This window comes from Myripristis murdjan, chromosome 8 (assembly GCF_902150065.1).
Source record: "Myripristis murdjan chromosome 8, fMyrMur1.1, whole genome shotgun sequence".
Lineage (NCBI taxonomy): Eukaryota > Metazoa > Chordata > Actinopteri > Holocentriformes > Holocentridae > Myripristis > Myripristis murdjan.
The window spans coordinates 19,323,109-19,347,453 of NC_043987.1; the positions used below are offsets into that span (position 1 = coordinate 19,323,109).

The following is a 24,345-nucleotide window of genomic DNA, read 5'->3' on the forward strand; positions in this document are numbered from 1 at the left end:
AGAACGTTCCCCCTTGTTGTTCTCCATTTTTATTTTAAATTTGCGACTCTCAAGGCTGCTCTTACAGATAATTACCATATTGACTTGGTGTTGGGTACGTAGTGCAAAGAGGTAACAGATGGCATGGTAATCTGAAGCTTTCATTTCAGTCTGAAGTAACCACTGGACATATTATACTGCTATCTATTAAAAATCTGACTGTTTTGATAGTAAATGACTCATAATAATATCAGTAGTGTGTCAATAGTGTGTTTTCCATGATACAGTGACCAGTTCCCCAGGATAGTTATCATGTTTTTCAAATGGTATCTAATTTTGGAGCAAAAATATTCATATAATACAAATGTACATGAAATTGAACGTGAGTGAATATAGTTTCATTATAAAGATTATTTTAGTACTCAAAGATCTCGAGGAATGTCCTGCAATTTGACTCAACAGAGCGTCTTCAACCTCTGAAAGCATTTGATCAGCATCTTTGCCGGAGGATCAGCTGCCTACAGATGTCTGAAGGCAGAAAAACGTGATGTTACAGTAATGTATTCATGCTGACTGGCCAGATCCTCCACTGCATTCTGTCACAGTAAACAAGGAGTAGTTATGTTTTTTTTTTTTTTTAAGATGTAAAAGGAAAAATAAAAATAGCTTTGCTGGGCTGGTAAAACTAGTTGAGCTTGACCTCATGAATTTTATGACATTGCAAAGAGTGCCTTGTTTACTTTGCGTATGAAGAGAGGGGAAATAATTCCTGAGAATGGACATCAGTGTCAGAGGCTGGGTTTCTAGCCACTAACTGTAAAGTAGGCAGCAGCTGTGCATATGTTTGGTGCCAATGAAAACACCCCGCAGGATTTAGTACACTCATCTTCAGCCCTCATTTCCATGGTTTAATGTTGCAGACAAGATGAACACAGAGAAAATGAACAGTTGTAGGCAAGAGGTAAATGTGTTTCTCAAATCAAGTCACAGGAGCCTTCACAGTCATTAATTAAACCCTTAATTTCACATGGATCCTGCAATACTGCCGCAACACTCTGGGTTTCGAGTGCTGTGAAATACAACGGACATTGGTAGCAACTGTTAGCTATTTTTAAAATTCTATAAAATTCCATTTTTGGTCCTTAAGCCATTTTCTAACAAACAGACACACAAAGAAAGCAAATGTCATTGACTACAAGAAACAAACAAAGCAAAAACCCCACAACAATAGCAGAAATAATTAAAAAAAGAAACATGACATTACATGGTCTGAAACGATGCAGGCTGAAGAAATAAAGCTTATTTGCCTACACATCTCAGCATGTAAGAAAATATTTTAATGCACAATTCACAGTTTATCTCTAAGTAACCACCATATTTATCCAGTGTGAGACACATACTGTTTGTACGGAGGCGTACTGCTGCCACACCAGAAAAACAAAAACGGATCAGTATCAGGTTGTACCAAGATATTTTACACATTATAAGAAGATATTTTCACAGTATTATGACGTATACAGCAAACTTTTCTGGTTATAACAACAGACTTTTTAAACACCTTTATTGCTATAATGTGAAAACTTATTGTAATAGCATGAAACTAAAACTGGCATCACCATGGCACAAAACAGGGATGTATCTGTGTTTTTCACCGTTTCTGCCGACTCTTGGACTATGTGCACACATACTTATCACAACATCATCCGTCGTGCTCAATAATCTTGCTTTGTCTCAAACCCAGCGTAATGAGCCATTCATCAAGATATCAGCTCTCCTTATCTGTTCTCGTTTCATCATGCCTTGTTGTGTGCCTCTCATCAGTATGCAGCCATGTAGATGCTGTATAACATGGTATACTTTGTTTACTGATTCGGTTGCAATATTCCCTTGTGCACCTTTTGTACAGACAGACTTGGAACACAGTGCTCACTGCACTGGGTTTATAACAAAAGGCGATTATTGACGTTGAATATTTTATGTTATTTTCCCTTATTGTTGCCTTTTCACTGTTTGCTTAATTCTTTAGCAAATAAAGTTGGATTTGAACTTGTGACCGAGCTGGGCACTAATAGTTCTTGTGAAACGTATCCAATTCCTCAGCTGTACTGCTGGGTAATTACAAATGTAACAGACCACAAAGGTATGATGTTGCTCCAGGCACTGCTTCTTTATTAAGAAGACATCACTAAAGCACGGCTGCCAGTGGAGACATCATGAGCGCAGTTCAGATGCTACCAGGTGGCATAACCACACCTGGCACTTGTCAATGCCCTGCACACAGTTATGGTGCTTTTTCACTAGTACCTACTCGGCTCGACTCGGCTCGCCTCGGTTTCGGTGGTTTACCATTACAATTGAGTACCACCTCGCCGTGGGTGGAGCTGTCATAGCAAGGTGGCCACACCGCCAAGCACAGAAATGTCACCACCTCTTCATTTGACCACGGTACCAGTTTGCTTGTCATTTTCCAACTTTGTCAACTTCAGCGATGATCAATGCGCACGGTCGCTGTTGCCGTTGCTCTCATGCGTCGTCACTCCCTGTCCAATCAGTGGCCTGCACAGCGTTTACGTCACATTTCAGCTCGATTCAGCTCGACTCAGCTCGCTTGGAACCCTGGCCGAGTCGGTAATTCAATTCAATTTTATTTATTTATATAGCCCAGAATCACAAATTACAAATTTGTTGCAAAGGGCTTTACAGGAAATACAACATCCTCTGTCCTAAAATAGTACCTGGTACCAGGTAATACCATGTAATGGAAAAGCTTACAAACCGAGTAGAGTCGAGTCGAGCCGAGTAGGTACTTGTGGAAAAGTGCCATTACAGTGCTGTCAGTGAAGGACCATGTTGATGGGCACTACGTCTACAGACTGTAACCCCCTCCATGTGGATTCTCAGATGTGCTATTATATGGATTATATGTTGATAAGGTTGATTGCAGCAAGCTTGGTGTCACATAAATTGGTGTCATCAGACATCTCTTTCTTGGCTGCAGACGAGCACAGGTCAGTCCCACCTTCAGCATCTTCCACCTGTGGCACCAATGCAGCATCTTCCTGTGCAGCTTCTGTCTGTGAAGTCTCATCTTCGCCTCGTGATGCAGCTCCTCAGGCTAAACAGTTTCCATTGTTTTGCATCCGAGAAGGAAATCCATACAAATGCATATGTTGTGTATACTATGCTGGTCGTGTGAATGGCTGTTGCCAAGGTCATAATAACTCCAACAAAGATTTTTGTTACTTCCATTATCGATCAGTCTGTCGATTGTTTTCTGGATTGTTGATCAGTTGTTTGGTCTATAAAATGTTAGAAAATGGTGAAAAATGTTGATCACAGTTTCGCACAGCCCTAGGTGACGTCTTCAGATATCTTGTTTCGTCCCAACCAACTGTCTACAAACCAAAGATATTTAGTTTGCTGTTGTAGATGACTATAAAACACAGACAGTATTCACATTTGAGAAGCTGAAATCAGAGAAAAGTTTGGAAAATGTATTCTTAAAAAAGACTGAAAACAATGAATCGATTATCAAAATAGCTGGTGATTACTTTAATGGTCGGTAAATAATGGATTATTTGACTAACCGTTGCAGTTCTAACAAGCACTAACACCCGGCGGCTGTGAATCCATCCTCCTTACCAGCAGTTACTGGAAACAAAGTTACTAGAATGCACTGCGGTGTGGCGATATGTGCAACGGCTCTGTATTAATAAATTAATTCATTTTTCATTAAATCATTTTGAAGTTTCATGTTAGAGCAATATAAGTTGTGATAACATGAAACATTTTTTGTTATAACAATACGTTAACATGTTGTAACAATAAATGTTTTATGTTATAAAAAGAAAAATAGTATATTGCTAAACAGGGAAAGAGTCTTGTTAAAATGTGATGATTTTATGTTGTAATAATATATTGTTGATAACATGAAAACCTTGTTATAACAAGAAACTTTTTACATTATGATGTGATACTGATCCGTTTTTCTTTGTCTGGTGTGGCAGCAATACGCTGCTGTACTTTTGATCTTGGAAAAACAATCATCAAAAACATGTTGTACAACACATAGTGCTATATAGCCACAAAATACACCACTTTTACTCATGTTCTTAATAAACTTCCACAATTCCCTGCACATTTTTAAGTAATCATTTAAAGTGTGACATAAATTGACCCCTTTGAACAAAAAGAATCTTATTTTTTTTAGTGGTGTCAAATTATCGCGTTAATTGAGATTAATTAATTACAGTCATATTTAGCGCGTTATGTTTTTTAATCGAGTTAATCTAATTTTTAATCACTAACTTTACTTTTTGTGTTTGGGCTTGTTTAGCATAAGCTGATAGGCTCCTATTGTCAGGCCCGAACTGTACATCGGGAGATTTCCCGAAGCGCCGGCCTATCACTGGCCCAGTGGCCTGCCCGTCTTTTTTTTTTTTTTTTTTTTTTTTAAACAGGTCGCCGGGCAGGCCAATCAGCTGTCGGTCCGGTCCGGCTGGCCTCACCAGTCTGATCTTTTTTTTTTTTTTTTTTTTTTTTAAGTCAGAGAGACAGGCCAGGCCAATCAGAGGCCAGCAACCTGTGAAGAGGTCAAGACATGATTGGTTTGTTTTGATTAACACCCGCCCCAACAGTCCGAGTCCGTTGTAAACAGGCAGCGCATGTTGAGGAGGGGGTGTCGCGACTCGTGTGTGTGTGTGTCTGACTGTGGAGGAGAGGAGAGGAGGTGGAAGAAAAGGTTACGTGATCGAAGTTAATACATTACCGTATTTATCCGAATATAAGACGATCTTTTTTCCATTGAAAATGCCCTGAAAAAACGCCCTCGTCTAATATTGGGGGTCTAAGCAAATACACATGTATTGTGCATATGTAAACCAGTAGGTAGGCTCGCCTGATGCCGCGATTACCGGCGAATGGCCGCATTGCGCAGTCATTGCAGCCGCATATGAACAAAAATTGATATGGCAGGTAGGCTATGTGTGCGCCGCTCACCTGTCAGATCCGGCAAAGATTTTGTTTTGTTTGTTTGTTTGATTTTTTTTTTCCAGATTTTGTCCATATCATTTTTTTTTTTTTTCCCAAAAAAGGGTCTTGAAAAAGAGGGGTCGTCCCCCCGACCCGCATCGGACTGATCTGCTACAATAATGTAATGAATTTAAAGGGAAATACCTCAAGTTGAGGGCTTTTCTCAGCAATTTTAGGTGAGATTAAAAAAGAGATTAATTAGATCAATTAATTACAGATCATAATTAATTAATCTCTCAATTTTTTTAATCTCTTGACACCACTAATTTTTTTGTTGTTTTTTTTTTTAGCATTTGTCCGAGCCTTCATTAGTCTGAGCACACTGTTTCCTCTAAGTGCAAACACACTGTCTCTCACTTCAAGCAGCTTTTAGAGACTGGTGGGCAGAAAATTACTTTTAGTCTTATACACTACTTGAGCTGTTTTACAGCAAAATCCACCCAGTCTTTAAACTTTAGAGTTTGGAGTTGAATCAACAGTGGGGCTGGCTGGCTTTCGAAAATAACAGCTGCTTACATTTCTTATGGCTGTCTTCTTGCTTATGAAAATTGGATTTGTATTATTTTCAAATGTATTTCTCCATACCTCCACACAATAAGAGAGGTAAGGAACATTATTACGGGAACAAGTCGTTTTTGATTCAAAAGACACTTGGTCTTGAACAATGCTGCAACTTACTTAGACATTTTTTTTTTTTTTTTATTTTATTTTATGTAATTTATGTATAATTTCCAACACAGTTTATTATCCCAAGAATTTACTACTTTCATATACTACTTTAATTTCCACATCATCTATCCAGGGTTTGATTTGTGTTTTGATTCCATCGTTTCCAGATGCAATACTTTTGTCAATTTATTCCAGTAACATTAACACTGTTCATCAGGCCTATCCTCATAAGTCAGTCAGCTTGTATCAATAATTTAGATTGTATTGTAGATGAAGCTGCTCTCACCATGTGTGTGTGATAGGTTTATCTCCAGGCACATTTCACTCAAAAACAACTGCTGCATTAGCATGAGATACCCTTGTATGCTTACATATTTATGCACGACCCCACTGCTAACTTATATCACATACAACGATGTATTATCACTTATTAATACACATGGACAGAAATGTGGCAGCACAGACTGAAATAACCACTGTCTCGAAACAATACCTTGACTAAAACAAAGAAATGCTCATCATTCCTGCAGTATAAACTTAAGATTGGTCTTTTCTCTGAATTGCTTTCTAGCTTTTCCATTACCTGCACCACAACATATCAACATTTCAACTTCATTGTGGATTGGAACAATGGACTTTAATGTGCCAGCGTGGTCTTTCATTGAACCGTGAATAAGCCGGTAAACCAGGATTGGTTGCCTGTAATTAATGCTTCATTAATTCAAGGCAAGCCCCAGAGGATGACAGAAGACACAAGGCAAGTGCAAATGAAGCAGCACTAACAGATACAACAGAGTTATCAGCTGAGTATTTTACGGTGCCTCTTTGTAGCTGTCAGCATTATAAATGTTTTACAATAGGCTTCCAGTGGTGAATACAGAATTTTTGATATTAAAGGAGGATGTGGCAAGCATCACAACAAGCCAGCAAAAATAAGGAATACATCCTTCAAATCAGAGCATGGTTGATTTAAAAAAAAAAAATCTATGGCTGTCAGGGACTGGGTTGTGGATGTGTAAACCCCGGCCAAATGTGTGTATCTAACTTTTTTTTGGCCCCAGCTCACATCGACTGGCTGTAACCTAGAGCTGAGAGGCCTTACTCTATCTTTCATCCTATTCTCTGATGGGACCGGTGTAAAAGCACCAGCCAGCGTGTGGGTTTGAAGACTGACTTGCACATCGATGAACTCCTGCCTCACAGTCGATCTAAACCATGGCGATGGTTACCCCAGAGTCTCGGTGTCCCTTCAGATAGATGATTCTGGCGGACAGCATTAGCAGCAAGCCTGTGGTCACCTCCAGGCCGAAGGACAGCCAGACCACGGCCAAGGACCAGCCAAAGGACACGTCCACGTAGACCAGGTCCTCTGGGGACACCAGACGCTCAAACTCCTCCATGGCATGATGGGAGTAGCTGATGTAGATGCTCACCCCAGACAAGGTAAACAGACCTGCCAGTGCACAGATAAAGGTGACACCAATTAGAGCGACGAAATCCTTCATATTTTAACAAACAACCTTGTGAATGAATCCTGCAAAGAATTTAATATATACAAAAGACACTTGAGCATGTTCCGCTGTAATTACCGTGATCACCGTAATGGGCCAGGTGTTCCTCTTCAATATACATATTTATATACGCTCCAAAATTTAATCAGATCATTGAGAGGCGGAACCTGTGGCATAAATTTGGAGTTTCTCTCATGTGCTGTTCTTGAGTTGAGCTTACTCACGCAATCAGGAAATGCGGTGCTGCCTGAAATATGGTGAAAACCCATTTGCAGTTCAAAGGCATGACACTCTATCCATTTGGAAGCCAACTTTCATTTACAAAATGTAAAAAAAAGTGACAGCTTGCTCCAAATGGGGTCTTCATCAGACAAGAAACACAACTGAAAATGACACAGCTAATATACCAAGATAATGGAGTTGTGTGCCGGTGATGGTTAGGATAATTGAGAGACCTAATGGATGAATGATGAAATTTCCAATGAGGGGTATAAACTCCTCATTGGCCAAAACACAGCAGCAATGACAACATCTCAAAATGTCAAAACAAATAAGCATATGAACACACAAAGCAAAATAAACAAACATACAAACAAATGTGGGCCCATTCAACAACATAGTTTACATTCATCAGATGGAGAAAACTCATTTTTTATGGTGTCTTATAGCATAAATCTTACAGACATACTTCATGTGTGTATATTCTTATCTGTATGTCTAGGCATTGTATATGCATTGAGTGTGTACGCACGCATGCATGCACAAACACACACACACACACACACACACACACACACACGATAACACAGTCAGCCATATTACAACTGAATACAACAGCATAGTAGTCATCTCGGCTCTCTTGTAAAACATGACATTGCTCTGGTTGTTCTAATATCAGGCCATTAACTTTAATAACAGCATAAATCAATAAGATGCTGAAATGATATCATAGATGGAGGTACACCACAGAAATAGTAAAAAAGTAATAAATATAATAATATAAAAAGTAATGTAAAACATCCCTAACTAATAACAGTACACATACAGCTCTAAGTATCTAACAGGAGCATGATCCAAACAACAGTGAAGCATGCTGGGAAGCTCCGTTCACCTACCCCAACACACTACAGTATTATATATTTTTAAATATGATAATAAACACCCACATTCAAGCAGAAACTGGTGTTAGGTGATGTGTTAATTGCTTTCTAGCAAGAAAAAAAAAATCAATATTAACAAACAATACTTAAAGAAAAAAATCTCTACACACTGACTGACAGAGACACACGGTAAAACTACGTAACATGCCACATACCACATGGTGTAAAAAACAAGGTTTGCAAATTAATGTCAACTTGGAGCTTGTCATACAAAACAACTGCATGCCCCCTTTTTATCAGGGCAACACTTCTGTGTCACAGCGAGGAGGGCAGAACAATGTACGACGAAGCCTTCTCCACCATGGATTTGTCACACAAAGTCTTTAAAGCAGTGGGATTCATTTGCATATAGAGACACCGTGACTGATTTACAGAAAGGGAGGAAGAAGGAAAGCTGGACAGAGCGACAGTTTGTCTTTTTATGTTTGTTAAGACCCCAGGTATAGTACTTAGTATTATGCCTGGGTTTACAGGTTACTATAGGAACCTGTAATTGCAATCTGCAATTACCGCTCCCTGTAAACACAAACATTTTGTATGCAAATCAGAATTTTTTAGATTAAATCTGATTTCAAGCAGCCTCATGCACAACTAATGTATTCACACAGATGGCAGACCGGCCAGATAATCACAATTTTCCTCTCTGTGGTGTTGAGACCAGTTTGAGCTTTAATTATATGAATCTTTAAAATCCCTGAAAATATCCCAAGCATGATCAATAACATAGTTGGCAGAAATGCCTGACAGAAGTTTGAATAGTTTAGGTAAAACTTTTTTTTTTTTTTTTTTTTTTTTTAAATCAAAGTTAGCCTGGTTTCCAGACCCCATGAATGATTGGCTAATTTAATTCAACAGAGACATTTAGACTGGCTAATTGAAGTTTTGGAAATTTTGGTATCATTCATCCCTGCCCGCTGCTAAAGTGATCAATAAAGTCCATGGTTTGGTCGTGGGGAGAAAAAAAAAAGTGCGGGAACAATAAATCAAACGCACCCTTCGAAGCGCTGTGTGTGTTTAGGAGGAACACATGGTTACAGAGCAGCCCGTGGAAGCTGCACGGTGTGTTTGACACGCTGTCTGTGTTGCTGGAATAAAAACTGAACATCATGGAAGATCATGACTTATTTTGTCTGTCATTTTACTTTGGGGATTTTTGAAAGAAACAACTGACTGCCAAAAACCCACAGAACCTGATATCGGCCAATCAGCTGCAGCAGAAGTTGACGATAGACCAGTAATTAAACAGTTTTTGTAAAGGCTGCAGGGTTCCCTCCATCACAGATTAAAAACCCACACAACACAACAAAACTAACTGTTGTATATGTTGACTTAATGTTAGCAGATGTTTTTTTTTTTTTTTGTTAGAAATGTGATCCTGACGTGTTGTATGTGGGTTTTGGCAAACAGCTGAATCTAGTATGTAGCACCAGACTGCACTGGCTTCCTTTCACCCCCAGCTAACTGTTTGTCTTTTAATTTACTGATGCTTTAACATTTCTCAAGAAGAGAAGAAATCGGTTAATTAATTGACGGTTGCACACAAGTCAAACAAATCCAGACAAAACAATAAACCCTGGAATGGAGAATGAGGATTATTATTGTTATGTTGAAAAGTGGTAAGACATCATAAAACTCCTGTGTTATTGTGTTAAAAGTGTAATACATCAGTAAACATAAAGGAAATATAGGAACATTTAGAGCTTGTTACAGTTTTTAAACACCAAGAAAAAAACACTTATTCCATATTAGACCATCACAAAATCCCAAACTACATCTAGGTGAAGTCACAACATCAACATATATTGTCTAAGATATTAATTATAGGGGCTGCATCTCAATTAGGCTTATTAAGTCCCTTTTTTCAATTGAGAAACACACTAGCATTTATGCAACATCACCTACATCACCTCTGGATTCACACACACACACACACACACACACACATACACACACACACATAGATAGATAGATAGATAGATAGATAGATAGATAGATAGATAGATAGATAGATGTGTGCAGCTGCTGTTGCAACACAACAACAGCTGCTGCAACAAAAATGCAGCTGAGCTAGCAGGTAATTACTGGACAGGTGTGATCTCGGTTGCTATGGACACACATACACATTCTGTAGGTGTAATTTTCAAATTTGCCCAAACTTCAAACTGTCAAACAGATAAACGTAGACTGAACGTGTAGAATCTGATAAATAATAATAATAATAATAATAATAATAATAATAATAATAATAATAATAATAATAATGATAATAATATCTCCAAACAATTCAAATCAAAGAATCAAACACAGCCAGCCATGGCACACAAACCAACATTTGTATTTGATGGGATTTGGCTGTTTGTGCTATGGCTAAGCCACAGGACAATAGGAAGCTGACAAAAGGACAGAAAAAAAGATTACTAATGCTTTAATCCAAATCAAAGTGGTTAAAATGTTACTCTCTGAAATTTGTTCATCACAGTCAGTCTGATCTGACATGATTTAAACATTTTCTATTTGAAATTACTTTATTTCTGTCTTGTTTCAACTCAAAACATACAAACATTATCAGTGGAGAGGACATGCCACAGGTTGCGCATATTAAGCATACTGGGCCCTATTTTTGCAGGAAGGGCAATTTTGTTAGGTGCACGTGGATTTCTTCCAAACCTGAGCCCATTTAGTAATTTTGCGGCTCCCTGTGGCATTGCCTGCATGAAAATGGCTGGGACATAAACTGACTGAAGGGATGGGTGCTCTTTAAACCCAGTAATTTTCATACCATATGATCAGTCTGAGATTAAATTTATACAAGCAGGACCATGCTGTTAAAGCACATACTATTATGCTGTAATGATAAAGAAAATGTACCTCCATACAGCGTGAACCTTCATAGAAAGTCCATCCACTGTGGCAATTTGCAGAAAAGGCTTTCAGCATATAGGCTACGGCTCCTCCAGCTTACTGAGTAACTGTGCCCATGTGGCCCCCGAGGCGTCCGTTAGAGTAGACCTGGGTGAATGGGTTGCCCATTGATGATTGATTTGATTGAACTGGGCTGCAATCACCCAGGATCCAACACCATCTCCTCTGTCTTATTTACATATTAAAGATTAAAGTGACACCACTTCACCTGCATTTTTCTGAATGATATGCTGATAAATAGATTGCTGCCACTCTTAGCGCTTCACCAGTTTAGAAAACATGCAACTCCTTTATTATAATGCCAGTTTTGCTGACTGATACATCATCAATTGCTAAGATCCTGCTTTAGACTCTGCTGCTATTTCTGGCTGACAGCAGGTATTTAGCTGGCTCTTAGCAACCTGTTACCTGTTAGCAACCATCTACTTTGACAAAAAAAAAAAAAAAAAAAAACCTGACAGATAACATAATAACCCAGTACTGAGAGATACATAGGCAGAATTCAGTCAAGGACACATATGTAAATGCATATTGTTTGAAAAGCCTGCATGAAACAAAGACTGTGACAGAGAAGATGATGTGAGACCCCATTCTCAGAAGAAAAATATGCTATGGAACAGGAAGACAGTGTTGACATTAATTACAAGCTATAGGTGGATCTGCAAAGTGTTAAGTGTTAAATTAACTTGTGTATGACTTAGCATCTTCATGATTCTTTGTGACCAAATGCGCAACTGTTATGGCATCATCTGTACCTTGCTGCTGTGCACAAGGGAAAACTAAAGGGGAACTAATAATGGTTTGATTTTCTTGTCAAGCCACCAACCACAGTTAAGACACCAAAATATGGTTAGGGTTAGCAGAATTGAAGCAGAATTTAGTTGTGCATACTGTGCTGACCAAGGAGGTTTCATAGTATAATGTTACATGATGCTGCATTTTTAATATGATGTTACAGGAAATCCTTCCCTGCTCAACCAATCAGCATTTCTTTGATGCACGGAGCTGCAGATATGCTTTAAGATACAGTGGTGGAAAAAAGTTTTCGGACTCCCTTAAAATTTTACACAATCTCAAATATTATCATGAAATATTTGTGGAAAAATCTTTTTTGTGTTTCAAAGGGTGTGGCTGCATTAGACAGATACAAACAAATACAAATTATATACATATTTTTTTTGTTTATTGTTTACAAGAAAAAACTAACAAAACTAAATTCTTGATAGTTTAATCTTTATCTTCAGGTGTGTTTCCTGCGTTAGGTTCCTTGTTTTAGCCATTTTTGTGTCTGAAGAACTTTCAAATGTGCTGGCTTTATATAGACACGAAGCTTGGCAAGAAAAATTGTGTCTTTTAATAAAAAGAACGAGCTTCATCACTGGTACCAAAATGACCCAATACTCAAAATTTCTTATGTATTTTTATGGAACCAATCAATTTTAAGTTTTTAATGGCTTGTTTAGGATTTGTTTAGTATTTTGGGTGTGACTGTTCTAAAAGAAATTGCACTTGAAGACCTAAGAGTGATTTGTTAAAGCAATATTTCACAAATGCATGGGGTGTCCGAAAACTTTTTTCTACTCTGTACTCCTGTGAGCCTCTGCTAACAGTGGTTACTTAAAAAAACCTCTGATGCGTCCATCCACAGATGTTCATGTGCACCTTGGCCGAAGTATGTTTCCAGATTTCCTGTCCTTTCACATCGTCAGTGCAATAATGGAATTGTAATCTGGGGCTTCCTGCAAAGATGAACATTTTCTAGCGTTCACTGAGTTACAAACCACCATCTGTGAAGATGAGCCTTGTGCTGCAGCAGAAGCTAGCCTTTTCCATTGATCTGATTCTCCAGTAGAGAAGATGAGCAACATCACACCTTCTGACAGTTGTGTAGCTGACAGCAACTGTCATTTCAGCAGATTTCTGTTTAGAAATGTGCACGTTACCAGAATACCATACTAATTCGTGAAAAAGCATTATTCAGTGAATGCCAGATGTTTGAGTAAACCATAGCCTATTTTTTATTATTTATTAAATCAGCTAATGATGATTTTAAATCAGTCAAAGAAATAACACATTTGGCTCTGTTTTGCCCAGTGTAGGAAACAGTTCAAGCATCTTAGGGATCAGCCAGTCCCTATCATCTACAGAGGCTGTGGTCACCACCACAGTCCCCACTCCATGTGTCAAGGCTTGGATGAAAATTATTCACACCAAACAGCATGAGCATATAGTTACAGTGAAAAACGACGCATCTTATTACCTCTTTTTAAATAGGACCTTTTCAAGCACACTTACTGTCTGAACGGATCCTATTTGAAAATACCTCTCCAATGGTGCAAAGCCTCTGCTGTGCACGGTCATGAAAACAAGGCCCTGAATTACATTATCACTGATAGTGTTGCTGTGTAGGTTTGTATGCATGGCCAACATGTTGGATAAAGTACATCAAACTGTTTTTGATAATGTATAATTGGTGGTAGAAGCCTACTGACAAAACAGGAAGGTGCAGTGATAAGAAACACTGTCTTTCGCAAAAAGCCTGGTTTCAATTCTTGAATTTCCCCGTAAAGAAAGAGAAAACATTCTTAGATATTGCATGACAATGACAGCTATTTGGTAAGTATCTGCTTGTTGCAATGCTGAAGATCATGTTTATATGGCATGAAACACTCAAACCCAAGATGTCATTGTTTTATGGCCGTACCATTACATCATATAAAAAATATCTAGATGTCTTGGGCATAATTTTGAACTGCTTTCCTTGTAATTTGCAGGCATTTTCATGTGTAAATGAGGCAAATAGCGCACAACAACATGGCTTTCAGCACCAGAAATATTACATGATAGTATATTATAATCAAAAAACAGTTCCATTTTTTTTTTTTTTTTTTGTCAGAATTTGCAAAAGGTGGCTGCCAGAGGACAGAGCAGCTCAGGTGTAGCTTTATCCACAAATCATGGGCTTTTCTTGAGCGCTGTTATGGTCTCAGATCAGAGGGAAATATGGTCCTGAGAACAGAGCCCACACTGATGGGAACGTCTTTGAGGTCTCCTCAGACACTGTGGGTGAACAACTTTCATATGAGGAAGCGTGTTTCCGAGTTTGTTTGCCTCCAGCATAATAAGCGACAAAACACTCACCTTGAAGGCAAAACAATCAAATTTTATGTCCTCTCACAATGTTGGTGCATATAATGGTGCCTGTGATGGGGGCCAAGACAAACTGAAGGCACAGGTTTAAACACAGAAAAATGAGTTGATATGTGCTCTACAGATCATATGTCTAAATTCCCATTCCCTCCTCCCATATTTTTTGTTGTCCTACATTAGAATACGGAGGCTGGCACAGCCATACTCTCGTTTTGTTTCCATTGTTCGCTCCATGAAAGAGTCTGGGCTGTTCAGTTCAATCTGTTTAGAGGAGAGGTGGCAGCAACAGCCATTTACAAAAAAAAACACAAAGCAGGTGATTGCTGTCTACAACCAACAACCTACAATCAACTACATTTGTTGTATGAGAGCGCCAAGGCTTAACAAACACTGTGATGGTGTTCCCTAGCCTGTCAGCTCCCTGTCAGTCCCCTGCCTCCGTTTGCCTCCTGTGCCTGCCTGTGCTAATTGCCTTTGTGTGTATTTAAGCCATCTGTCTAGCTACTGTCTTTGTCAGATCCGACTGTCAGTCCTGTCAGTTTGTCAGTCCAGCCGGCTCCCTTGTGAAGTTCCAGCCTGATTTTGCCTGCACTTGTGCATGAAAGTCATCCTCACCTCTCAGCCTGCCTCTACTCCTGTGTTTGGGTCCTCTTAACTACTCTCCTCATAACACAAGGATCTGACTAACCATGGACTGAGCGGAGCAGTTTCTCTACAAAGAGGGTTGTTCAGGTTTGTGAAGCCGTTGCCTCCTTTGTTTCCACAGCTGGGGGAGATCTATGTCCAGATGTGGTGAGTCACTGCCAGGCTGCGGATAAATCATCTGGTTCCCCGGTATTATGATATTTCGGAGGCCGTACTCTGTAACCTGGAGTCCAGCCAAGCCTCCCCATGTCCAGCTCAGCTGGCGGTCCCCGACCCCGCTCCCTCCACCCCGCTGGTGCACCACAAGCCTCCAGCGGCTCCATTCTCTGTGTCCAGTGGCTTTGCTGTCCGAGCCTTGAGACGTTCCACTCTCCAGGTCTCCAACGTCTTCCCTCTCTGTGTCTCTAGTGTCTTTACCCTGTATCTATTGCATTTTCACTCTCTGTGTCTCCAGTGCCCCTGCATATTAAGCCTCCTGCAGCCCTGCTCTTTGGTTTGCCACTCTTTCTCTGGCTCGACCCCCTCACTCCGAGCGTATTGGCCAAACCATCAAGCCCTCCAGCACACTGACCCCCCAACCACCCCGCACCCCCACATCAATCGATAAGTGCTGCTGACACCATGGGAAAAAACTAAGGCACTTCGTCTTTGAATAAGCAAAATAGTTATTTAATTGCTTGAAGCAAGGCAACTAAGCAGACCCATGCATATCGATCCTCAGTCTTCTCCAGGGTCTTGACCCTGAAGAGGACTGCCTTAGTTGCCTTGCTAAATTAATTAAATAACTATTTTGCTTGATTCAAAGACAGAGTACCTTAGTCCCCCCCCCCCCCCCCCCCCATGGTTGTCTGCATCACCTATAGATTGGTGTCAAGCAATACCTCTAGTATTTTCTTTCTAAATAAATAAATAATGACACTGATTCCCTCTTTTCTGTTTACCGTGCATCGGTTGTGGTTGGTTTTGAATGATTCCAGCTGCCTGCGAGCCTTTTGATGTTGAGATATGGACAAGACATTTGGTAAAAAGCATGAAATTGTCTGTCTTTTCTGTGTGACACAGGAGGCTGTGGCTGTCAGCGGTAGCACTGACAATATACTGAAGGAGGTTTCTGCTCTCTGACAGACTGATGTGAATACAATTTAAACCTCAATCAAAATTCAACCTCCCTCTTTTTCAGTTCAGATCTAATCACATGCAGTCTTTGATGGATTTTCCTTTTATTGACACAGTTCACCAGCTGAACCCTTTGCATCCCTGAAAAAGCAATCTTACTGACACTGTCCTGCTCATGATACAGCATCCTCATCCTGCCAAGCAGAGAAAAAATAAAAAAAATCAGTGTATCTATTTCAAATACTATAAACCCATAATATCTCTGCTCATAAAGGATACTCCAATATGACTGATGGGTGTTTAGTTTGAGCTTTGAATGTTTCTGTAGGACATTCACTGTGGTTTACTATGGAAAAAAAACGGGAGATTTTCTTTAATTTCACACCAAAAAGACAGACAATATGAATATTAGCGTAATGATTTATTCCAGCCTGTTAGCAATTAGATAAAACAGATCATACCAATGTGTTCACAAAGTTAGTCTTCCAACTTGTCAGCATAGCATTGGGGCACTGTTGGTATGGCACCACAAACTGCAGCTTGGGAAGGCATTTATGTTCACCAAACGCTGTCCAAAATAATCAAGACAACATGACTGAATTCTTAAGTTGAGTTCATGTCAAGTATGAGCTTTTTCTTCACTACACAATGATTCCAAAGGCAAGTCTGACCGAATCTTTTAATCAAAGACCGTCTCCTCTGCAATTCTGTGCCATTTCATCATAATTTGCAATCACTCCACACAGTGATCAATACTGCTAATATGCTCACATGCACTATAATGATCTGTAGTTTATTGTTTATTCAAATCCCCACTCACCAGCAACTACTCTTCCTGGGGTCTACCTTAAAACACAAAGCAAAATACAAGTGCCCTATACATAGAAAGTAAGTGCAATAACATACAATACAAGATATTCACAAGACAAGACAAATAGTTTGGGCACAAGAATTCTAGTTCCTGCTCATCATGAATCAAAACACTTGTGCGGGAAAAACCCCTCAAAATGATCTCAGTAAGTCAGAAGCCCAAGCTAAACAGAATCTGATTTTTTTCCACACCATCTGTTTAGGAAAAATGTCACAACTGTGCTCTTGCCATATGCGGGTAGTCTGTCAGTGATAGCCTGACAGCCCCTTGTAATGTTACCCTAAAACTACCACAACTGAGTGCGAATGATCTGAGTCACAATGCAGGCAATTCAAAAACACACTAACAATAACTGTTCACATAAAGAGAAGAAAGTGCTGCACAACATGCTCACACCAAAACCCCTCTGTGTGAATAGCTCCTTATTTTGACCCAAAACTCCACCTCCACCCACACCAACAACTGTTTGAGTAAAATGATCATTACCTAACTTAACTTAATTAAGTCAAATGGGATCTTTAACGTTCACTCTGAGATGTTCAGTATATTGCTGCTTGACTCCAGCCTGCAGCAGTCTTTTCCATGCAGTCAACTATAAATTATAATATTTACACAACACTAAGCAGTGCTTTCTTAGTGGTTAAAGGTCCGATTCAATACATCACTAATGTCTGAAATGACTGAAATGAGGTTCCAGCAGTTGGCCCCGGTCTACAGTAGGTTGATTGGATTTTCAAGGCTCTCTGTGCGCAGCTTAAGAAACATACACATTCTCACACACACACACACACACACACACAAATACAAAACTGCATGAGCACAATGTGTCTGGAGTGCACGCCCACACATTTGTTTGAGAGGATCTCTGATGCGCTGTATATCTCACCCTCTCGTGACATGACCAAGCAAATGATTTGCTTCAGAGCAGCCTGCATGCAAAACAGACATTGCCATAGGCTCCCACCTAGCTGAAGACAAACCAAATAAAAAAAAAAAAAATACACAAGGAAAACGCTGTGTTGACTTACTGCAGAAGAGAAAGTATGATGCTAAACCAGCCAGCAAGTTGGGACTGCGGGCCAGAGAGATGACAAACCCAAAGATCCAGCCACACACCAGCAAGACCAGGCTGATAGGCAGCAGGATGATTACCACCTTGTGCAAGCCTGCAAACAGACATTAAAGAAGCTCACACACACACACACACACACACACACACACACAAATATACGCACACACACATCATGGTTATTATGCTTTAACAATTTAAGCAGTGTGCTGTGGTCCAACTGAATCTACACGACTGAAAGAACACCATTTTGTAATGCACCACTTTGAAAATGTTTGAAAATAAAACATCCAAAGCTGGGAAAATCACATGTTCTGATGCACTGCAGCCACTTCTGCCTGCAGTCTATCGCACTATATGTCACTCACTGTCAGATAATCAATGGTTTATCCAGCGCTGTAGTACGCGCGTCTAGACTTGCTCTTAATTACAGACTTAAATTCACTTGTCTGTGAACTTGAACTTCTCTTAGTTGCGGCCACTATTGAGTGTAAATTCAATATTTCATTTATTTATTTATTTATTTTGTTAGTTAGTTAGTTTGTTCGTAACTTGCTTGACTCAAACATCTCAAAGGAGATGGTTGCTGATCTCAGGAAAAACATCAACAACACATCACTCAAACCCCTCTGCTCATCAGCACTGGAAATTGTGAGCAGCAACCCAATCTTTCACGGTCCCTGAACATGTCCACCACTGTGAGGAAGGCTGACCAGCTCCTCTACTTCTGTTCAAAGATTGTAGGACAACCGCTTGAGAAGCTTTTGGAATCAGCCTGCCTTCACAACATAGTGAGGCTGGCCAGCGACACTGTCTCTAACCCCAACCATGTTCTGAACAGTGAATATGCACAGCTAACATTAAATCAGAAATACAGTGTTTCACATTGTTCCAGTCAATATTAAACTTAAATGAGGAGCACAATCTCAGATCAGTATTGCCTTCAGTGATTGTAATGTTATGTAAAAGTTAGTGGTGTCAAGAGATTAAAAAAATTGAGAGATTAATTAATTATGATCTGTAATTAATTGATCTAATTAATCTCTTTTTTAATCTCACCTAAAATTGCTGAGAAAAGCCCTCAACTTGAGGTATTTCCCTTTAAATTCATTACATTATTGTAGCAGATCAGTCCGATGCGGGTCGGGGGGACGACCCCTCTTTTTCAAGACCCTTTTTTGGGAAAAAAAAAAAAATGATATGGACAAAATCTGGAAAAAAAAATCAAACAAACAAACAAAACAAAATCTTTGCCGGATCTGACAGGTGAGCGGCGCACACATAGCCTACCTGCCATATCAATTTTTGTTCATATGCGGCTGCAATGACTGCGCAATGCGGCCATTCGCCGGTAATCGCGGCATCAGGCGAGCCTACCTACTGGTTTACATATGCACAATACATGTGTATTTGCTTAGACCCCCAATATTAGACGAGGGCGTTTTTTCAGGGCATTTTCAATGGAAAAAAGATCGTCTTATATTCGGATAAATACGGTAATGTATTAACTTCGATCACGTAACCTTTTCTTCCACCTCCTCTCCTCTCCTCCACAGTCAGACACACACACACACGAGTCGCGACACCCCCTCCTCAACATGCGCTGCCTGTTTACAACGGACTCGGACTGTTGGGGCGGGTGTTAATCAAAACAAACCAATCATGTCTTGACCTCTTCACAGGTTGCTGGCCTCTGATTGGCCTGGCCTGTCTCTCTGACTTAAAAAAAAAAAAAAAAAAAAAAAGATCAGACTGGTGAGGCCAGCCGGACCGGACCGACAGCTGATTGGCCTGCCCGGCGACCTGTTTAAAAAAAAAAAAAAAAAAAAAAAGACGGGCAGGCCACTGGGCCAGTGATAGGCCGGCGCTTCGGGAAATCTCCCGATGTACAGTTCGGGCCTGACAATAGGAGCCTATCAGCTTATGCTAAACAAGCCCAAACACAAAAAGTAAAGTTAGTGATTAAAAATTAGATTAACTCGATTAAAAAACATAACGCGCTAAATATGACTGTAATTAATTAATCTCAATTAACGCGATAATTTGACACCACTAGTAAAAGTATGCATCTTTGTTTCTTGTCCTAATTTCTTTTTGTAGTGTGTTGTGAAAATGGAGCTGCTGTCGATGCACAAAAAAATTCTTTCCTGGCTGAAAATTAAGTGTAAATCAATCAAGCAATCAATCATACTTCCTGAGGAGAGCTGGAGAGGGCACACTAGCCTTCACCTCCTTCTACAGTTGAGCATCTTGACAACTTGCATCACTGTGTGGTACAAGTGCGATTCGAACATTTACACAGAAAGGTTTCAGAGAAAGACGAGTAACATCATAAAGAATCAAAGCATCCTGCTTATGGGCTGTTTCTCCCACTCCCATCACGCAAGAACCGTCAGCTACAAGAACAGTATTTGCCATCAAGCCATCAACAGCTCAGCGCACCCCACCCTCCCTGTCACTACACTCATGTGGAAACAGCAGCTCTGCAGCATGGCAGCTTTCAGTTGCTGCCAGTGTGACAGGGATAGCTGCACAGCAGTCTGCTGCGGGGTCTCTTATTTATTTATTATTCAAGAGTATTTCTTTTTAGATAGTGTGGGTTAATGATTGTGTGGTTTTAATTATTTGTTTTATTGCACTTTATAAAAGTTATTATACTTGTATTATTTCTTTCACTTGCTCTGCATACCAGAGTAAAAGCTATTGTGCTGTCTAGGGACTAACAGATGAAAACTAGCCTTTTGGCTGATTTTGGTGCATTTACGGCAATGTTTATTAATGTGCATTAGCCCTGTTAAATAAATAATAATAATAGAAACACAAATGTTCCAGAATGGCCTTCAAAGGTCAATCAAATCTCTGTTCATTCAGAAAAATAAGACCTCCTTAAGTCTATTTTTTTTTTTTTTTTTTTTTTTTTTTTTTTGCATTAAGAAGGCATATACAATGCATGTTGCTTATTTCTACCTTTTTTGACTTGACATGGACTCAGTTATGGTGGCCTTGACCACAGCTGAGTTGTCAAGTTCAGAAACATGATGAAAAAAATTAACTTAATTAATTGAAATGCACATCAGTGGATGAACTAAACCACTCACCCAGAAGATGTCTTTCTGCCTCTGACAGGCTGGTGGTATTCGCTGCAAAAGGGAAGATGATAGAAGTGCTATTTTCTCCTGAAAAGGCCAAAAGAAAAAGGTCAAGCGAGACAGGGAAATGCAGACAGCTCTGTATGCTCTGCAAAATTGGTACAACAGACAACGAATCGCGTTGACATATATGTCTGCAAATAATGACCCATAGTAACACTGCATAGAAATTATTTGAGCATTTGAGTAGGAAACTCCTTCCTGACAACACATACTACCTCAGCTTCATGTGATAATTTTCCACCAAGAATTATAACACATTTAACAATTAACAATTCCACAATTAACAATTCCAAGGTTTGCGAGTGTGACATTGGTGCACAGTTTGCAAATTACTCTGCTTTTACTGTGAACTGTGAGTGTTTGGAGCAACAAATTAGACACTGTGCTGTGCAGCTATACAGAGTATACTGCAGCTGTGTTGAGAAATTACCTTTACAGCCACCCTGCAGGGACCATTAGCCCGCTTCCCTGCACAGCAGAGGTGTATGTGGATTATTTAGAATAAGAAATAAAAAGGGCAGGAAACTGAGGATAGTATAGATTATGGATCAGTTACATTTACAGCACCTGAGCGCATTAAAATATTAACTGAATAAAATTTGAATGTGAAGCATTATTCATTAATTAGGATTCATTATTCAAGCAAACTTCGCTGAGGTCTGAGAAATGGACTATAGAGCTCACAATCAGGCCTTTCTTTGCAATGTGATGTGAAATAAATCAAGCCAATCAACAATCAGGGGATGAAGTGGGTTCTCATTGAATGACAAATTCATGCTTTGAGAAATCCTCCAGTATGACTAGTCGAGCCTACTCTTGCAATTAGAAAGCCATTAGCCATATTTAAGATACACAGAATCTGAGCTGATTGGGTCTCTGATACGTCCGTGGATTGTCTAAACTGGCAAATAGTTATACACAGAGGTGATGGCAACAACATTGGTGGCTGGCAGCCACTGGAGAACAATTTTAGATTTCAGCATTCGACAAGGTTTAACACTTTATTTGGTCAACACTGAAAATTAAATCAGTAATAGTAGCCTGTATTTGCACAAGAGACTCTAAATATGTATGCATTCACATTTCCACATGGCCCTTTTACCGGTTAAACGCTGGGCGTTTGCGCGCAATTTGCCAGTGGTCAGTTTTCGATCTCGGCCCTGATGCGCATTGTGCGCAATAGTGCACGAAATACCAAAATGAAACTGAGACACTGAAGATAATGTTTTCGGGCATTTAAAATGGCATTGGTGAGAAGCAGCTTAAGTTATTCCACCACTGTCCCTGCCCTTTTCGAGGAGAGACTAAAAGAATATTTTGTGATAGTTTAGTTGATCATGTTGGAGATTCGCCCGGAGAAATAAAACTGTTGCCTGCAGCTCAAAGGCTACAAACTTGCTGCTGACAGTGATAATCTTTAAAAGGTGGACATTTCCTTACCTTCATTTATCCACCACAATCCAGAATGGGAACTCAGGTCGCTGGAACCGGTGTAGTTGGGTTTATTCACATCGACGATGTACCAATAGTCCGTCCCAATTGCCAAAGCGAGAAAGCTAAAGCTGAGCAAACCCGTCAACTCAGCGAGAAGGACCGCCACTTCGTATCTCATTGTCCCGCAGACCACACGAAGAGCGTATCAAATTAAATATTCTTTATACTGATTTATCATTTTGTACAGCCATCGGCACCAGCGATCCAGGGCTGGCTACCCAATGCGTAAAAGCTCTCCAGCCGGATCCTTCCCTGTCAAGCGCTGAGTGACCATGGTAAGCCTACCAAATTAAAAATAATAATAATAAAAAAACTGGTCTGTGGCGGAAAATGAAAGAACTACACGTTACACAACTCCTGTTAACAGTTTAGTGAAAAGATGCGCGTCCTTGTCTCCTCGGCGCCAACATAACTGTGATTGTGCCAGACAGCGGCTGCTGTAGCGCTCTCAGACTTATCCAACATCAATTTCCGAAGAACATAAAAAAATATAACTTCCGATCACGGCTTTCAAAGTAAAACCCTAAACACGGAACGTGTAGGTCTTAGCGTAATAAAGACATTTATATTTGACTTGAAAGTTGACTTGCGTCTGGTCTTATAGTCGGCTGTGGCTGGTTTGATGAATTCCAGTTTGATTCCTTGTAAACAGCATCAGTCTCCGGTCCACGGCTGTAATGAGTAATGGACTGTGACCAGTGCTTGGCTCTGCTACTGACCCCACCCATCAATAGTAATTGGGCTTGGCAAGCATGCTCACCCTGCTAAATAAGGCGATGGGAGAAGCCAGTGACCTCCTCATCATGAGGTGAAACAACCACCATCAACAAAATCAATTTCTAGGGAAGCATTGATTTATGCCGCCCCTTCTCATTCACCTTACATTAGTTCGACATTATTTAGCATGATGTATATAGATTTATGCCAGCCTGAACAGATGGGCAAATGCACCCCCCAAAATATTAACGATAATAATATTAGCAAAAGAATAAAAATAAAATGTGAACTGAGTGGTATAATTCACCTTACCTTGTATCATCAGGTTATATAGATTATAAGAAGGCTAAGATGACTGCTGTAGGCTGTAGGCAACGTTAAAATAAATAATAAACATATAGCAATCTAATAAAAACAACAACAACAACAACAACAACAACAACAACAACAACAACAACAACAATAATAATAATAATAATAATAATAATACATGTTCCAGCTGGCTTATGAACATTTACTGTCAGAGGCTTGTCTTGTCAGGCTAGTCAAAGCTTCTTGTGTTCAGACCACCTGTGATCTTGCATGGAAATTCTTCCATTCTTCCTTTCATCTAATGTTAAAATTGCCAGGATTACAGGCCTCCCAAACAGCATCCTCATCAACTGTGTGATACATTACTGATCTGTGAAAGACAGGACTTGTTTATTCAGGTTTGTATGAAATAGATATTTAGAAATCTTTTCAGTTTTAATCTTTTTCCCTGTCTTTGTGGGCCCAACACCTCCCTGTACCCTGACTTCCACCCACACAGTGTGCAGGGTCGTGCTTTAACAAGTGTGGGGGAGAGCTGGAAAGCTGC

The 24,345-nt window shown here is 39.8% G+C and overlaps 1 protein-coding gene across 1 annotated transcript; it reads right to left on the bottom strand.

The window, feature by feature from the left end:
• Window positions 1-6,887: 6,887 nt before the first annotated feature.
• LOC115364184 (transmembrane protein 235) lies at window positions 6,888-22,887 on the bottom strand. The gene is made up of 4 exons (XM_030058641.1): window positions 22,716-22,887; window positions 21,222-21,299; window positions 18,083-18,220; window positions 6,888-7,132 (listed from the first exon to the last, which is right to left on the bottom strand). Exons 1-4 carry the CDS (start codon window positions 22,885-22,887, stop codon window positions 6,888-6,890), a joined length of 633 nt encoding a protein of 210 aa, XP_029914501.1.
• Window positions 22,888-24,345: the final 1,458 nt, after the last annotated feature.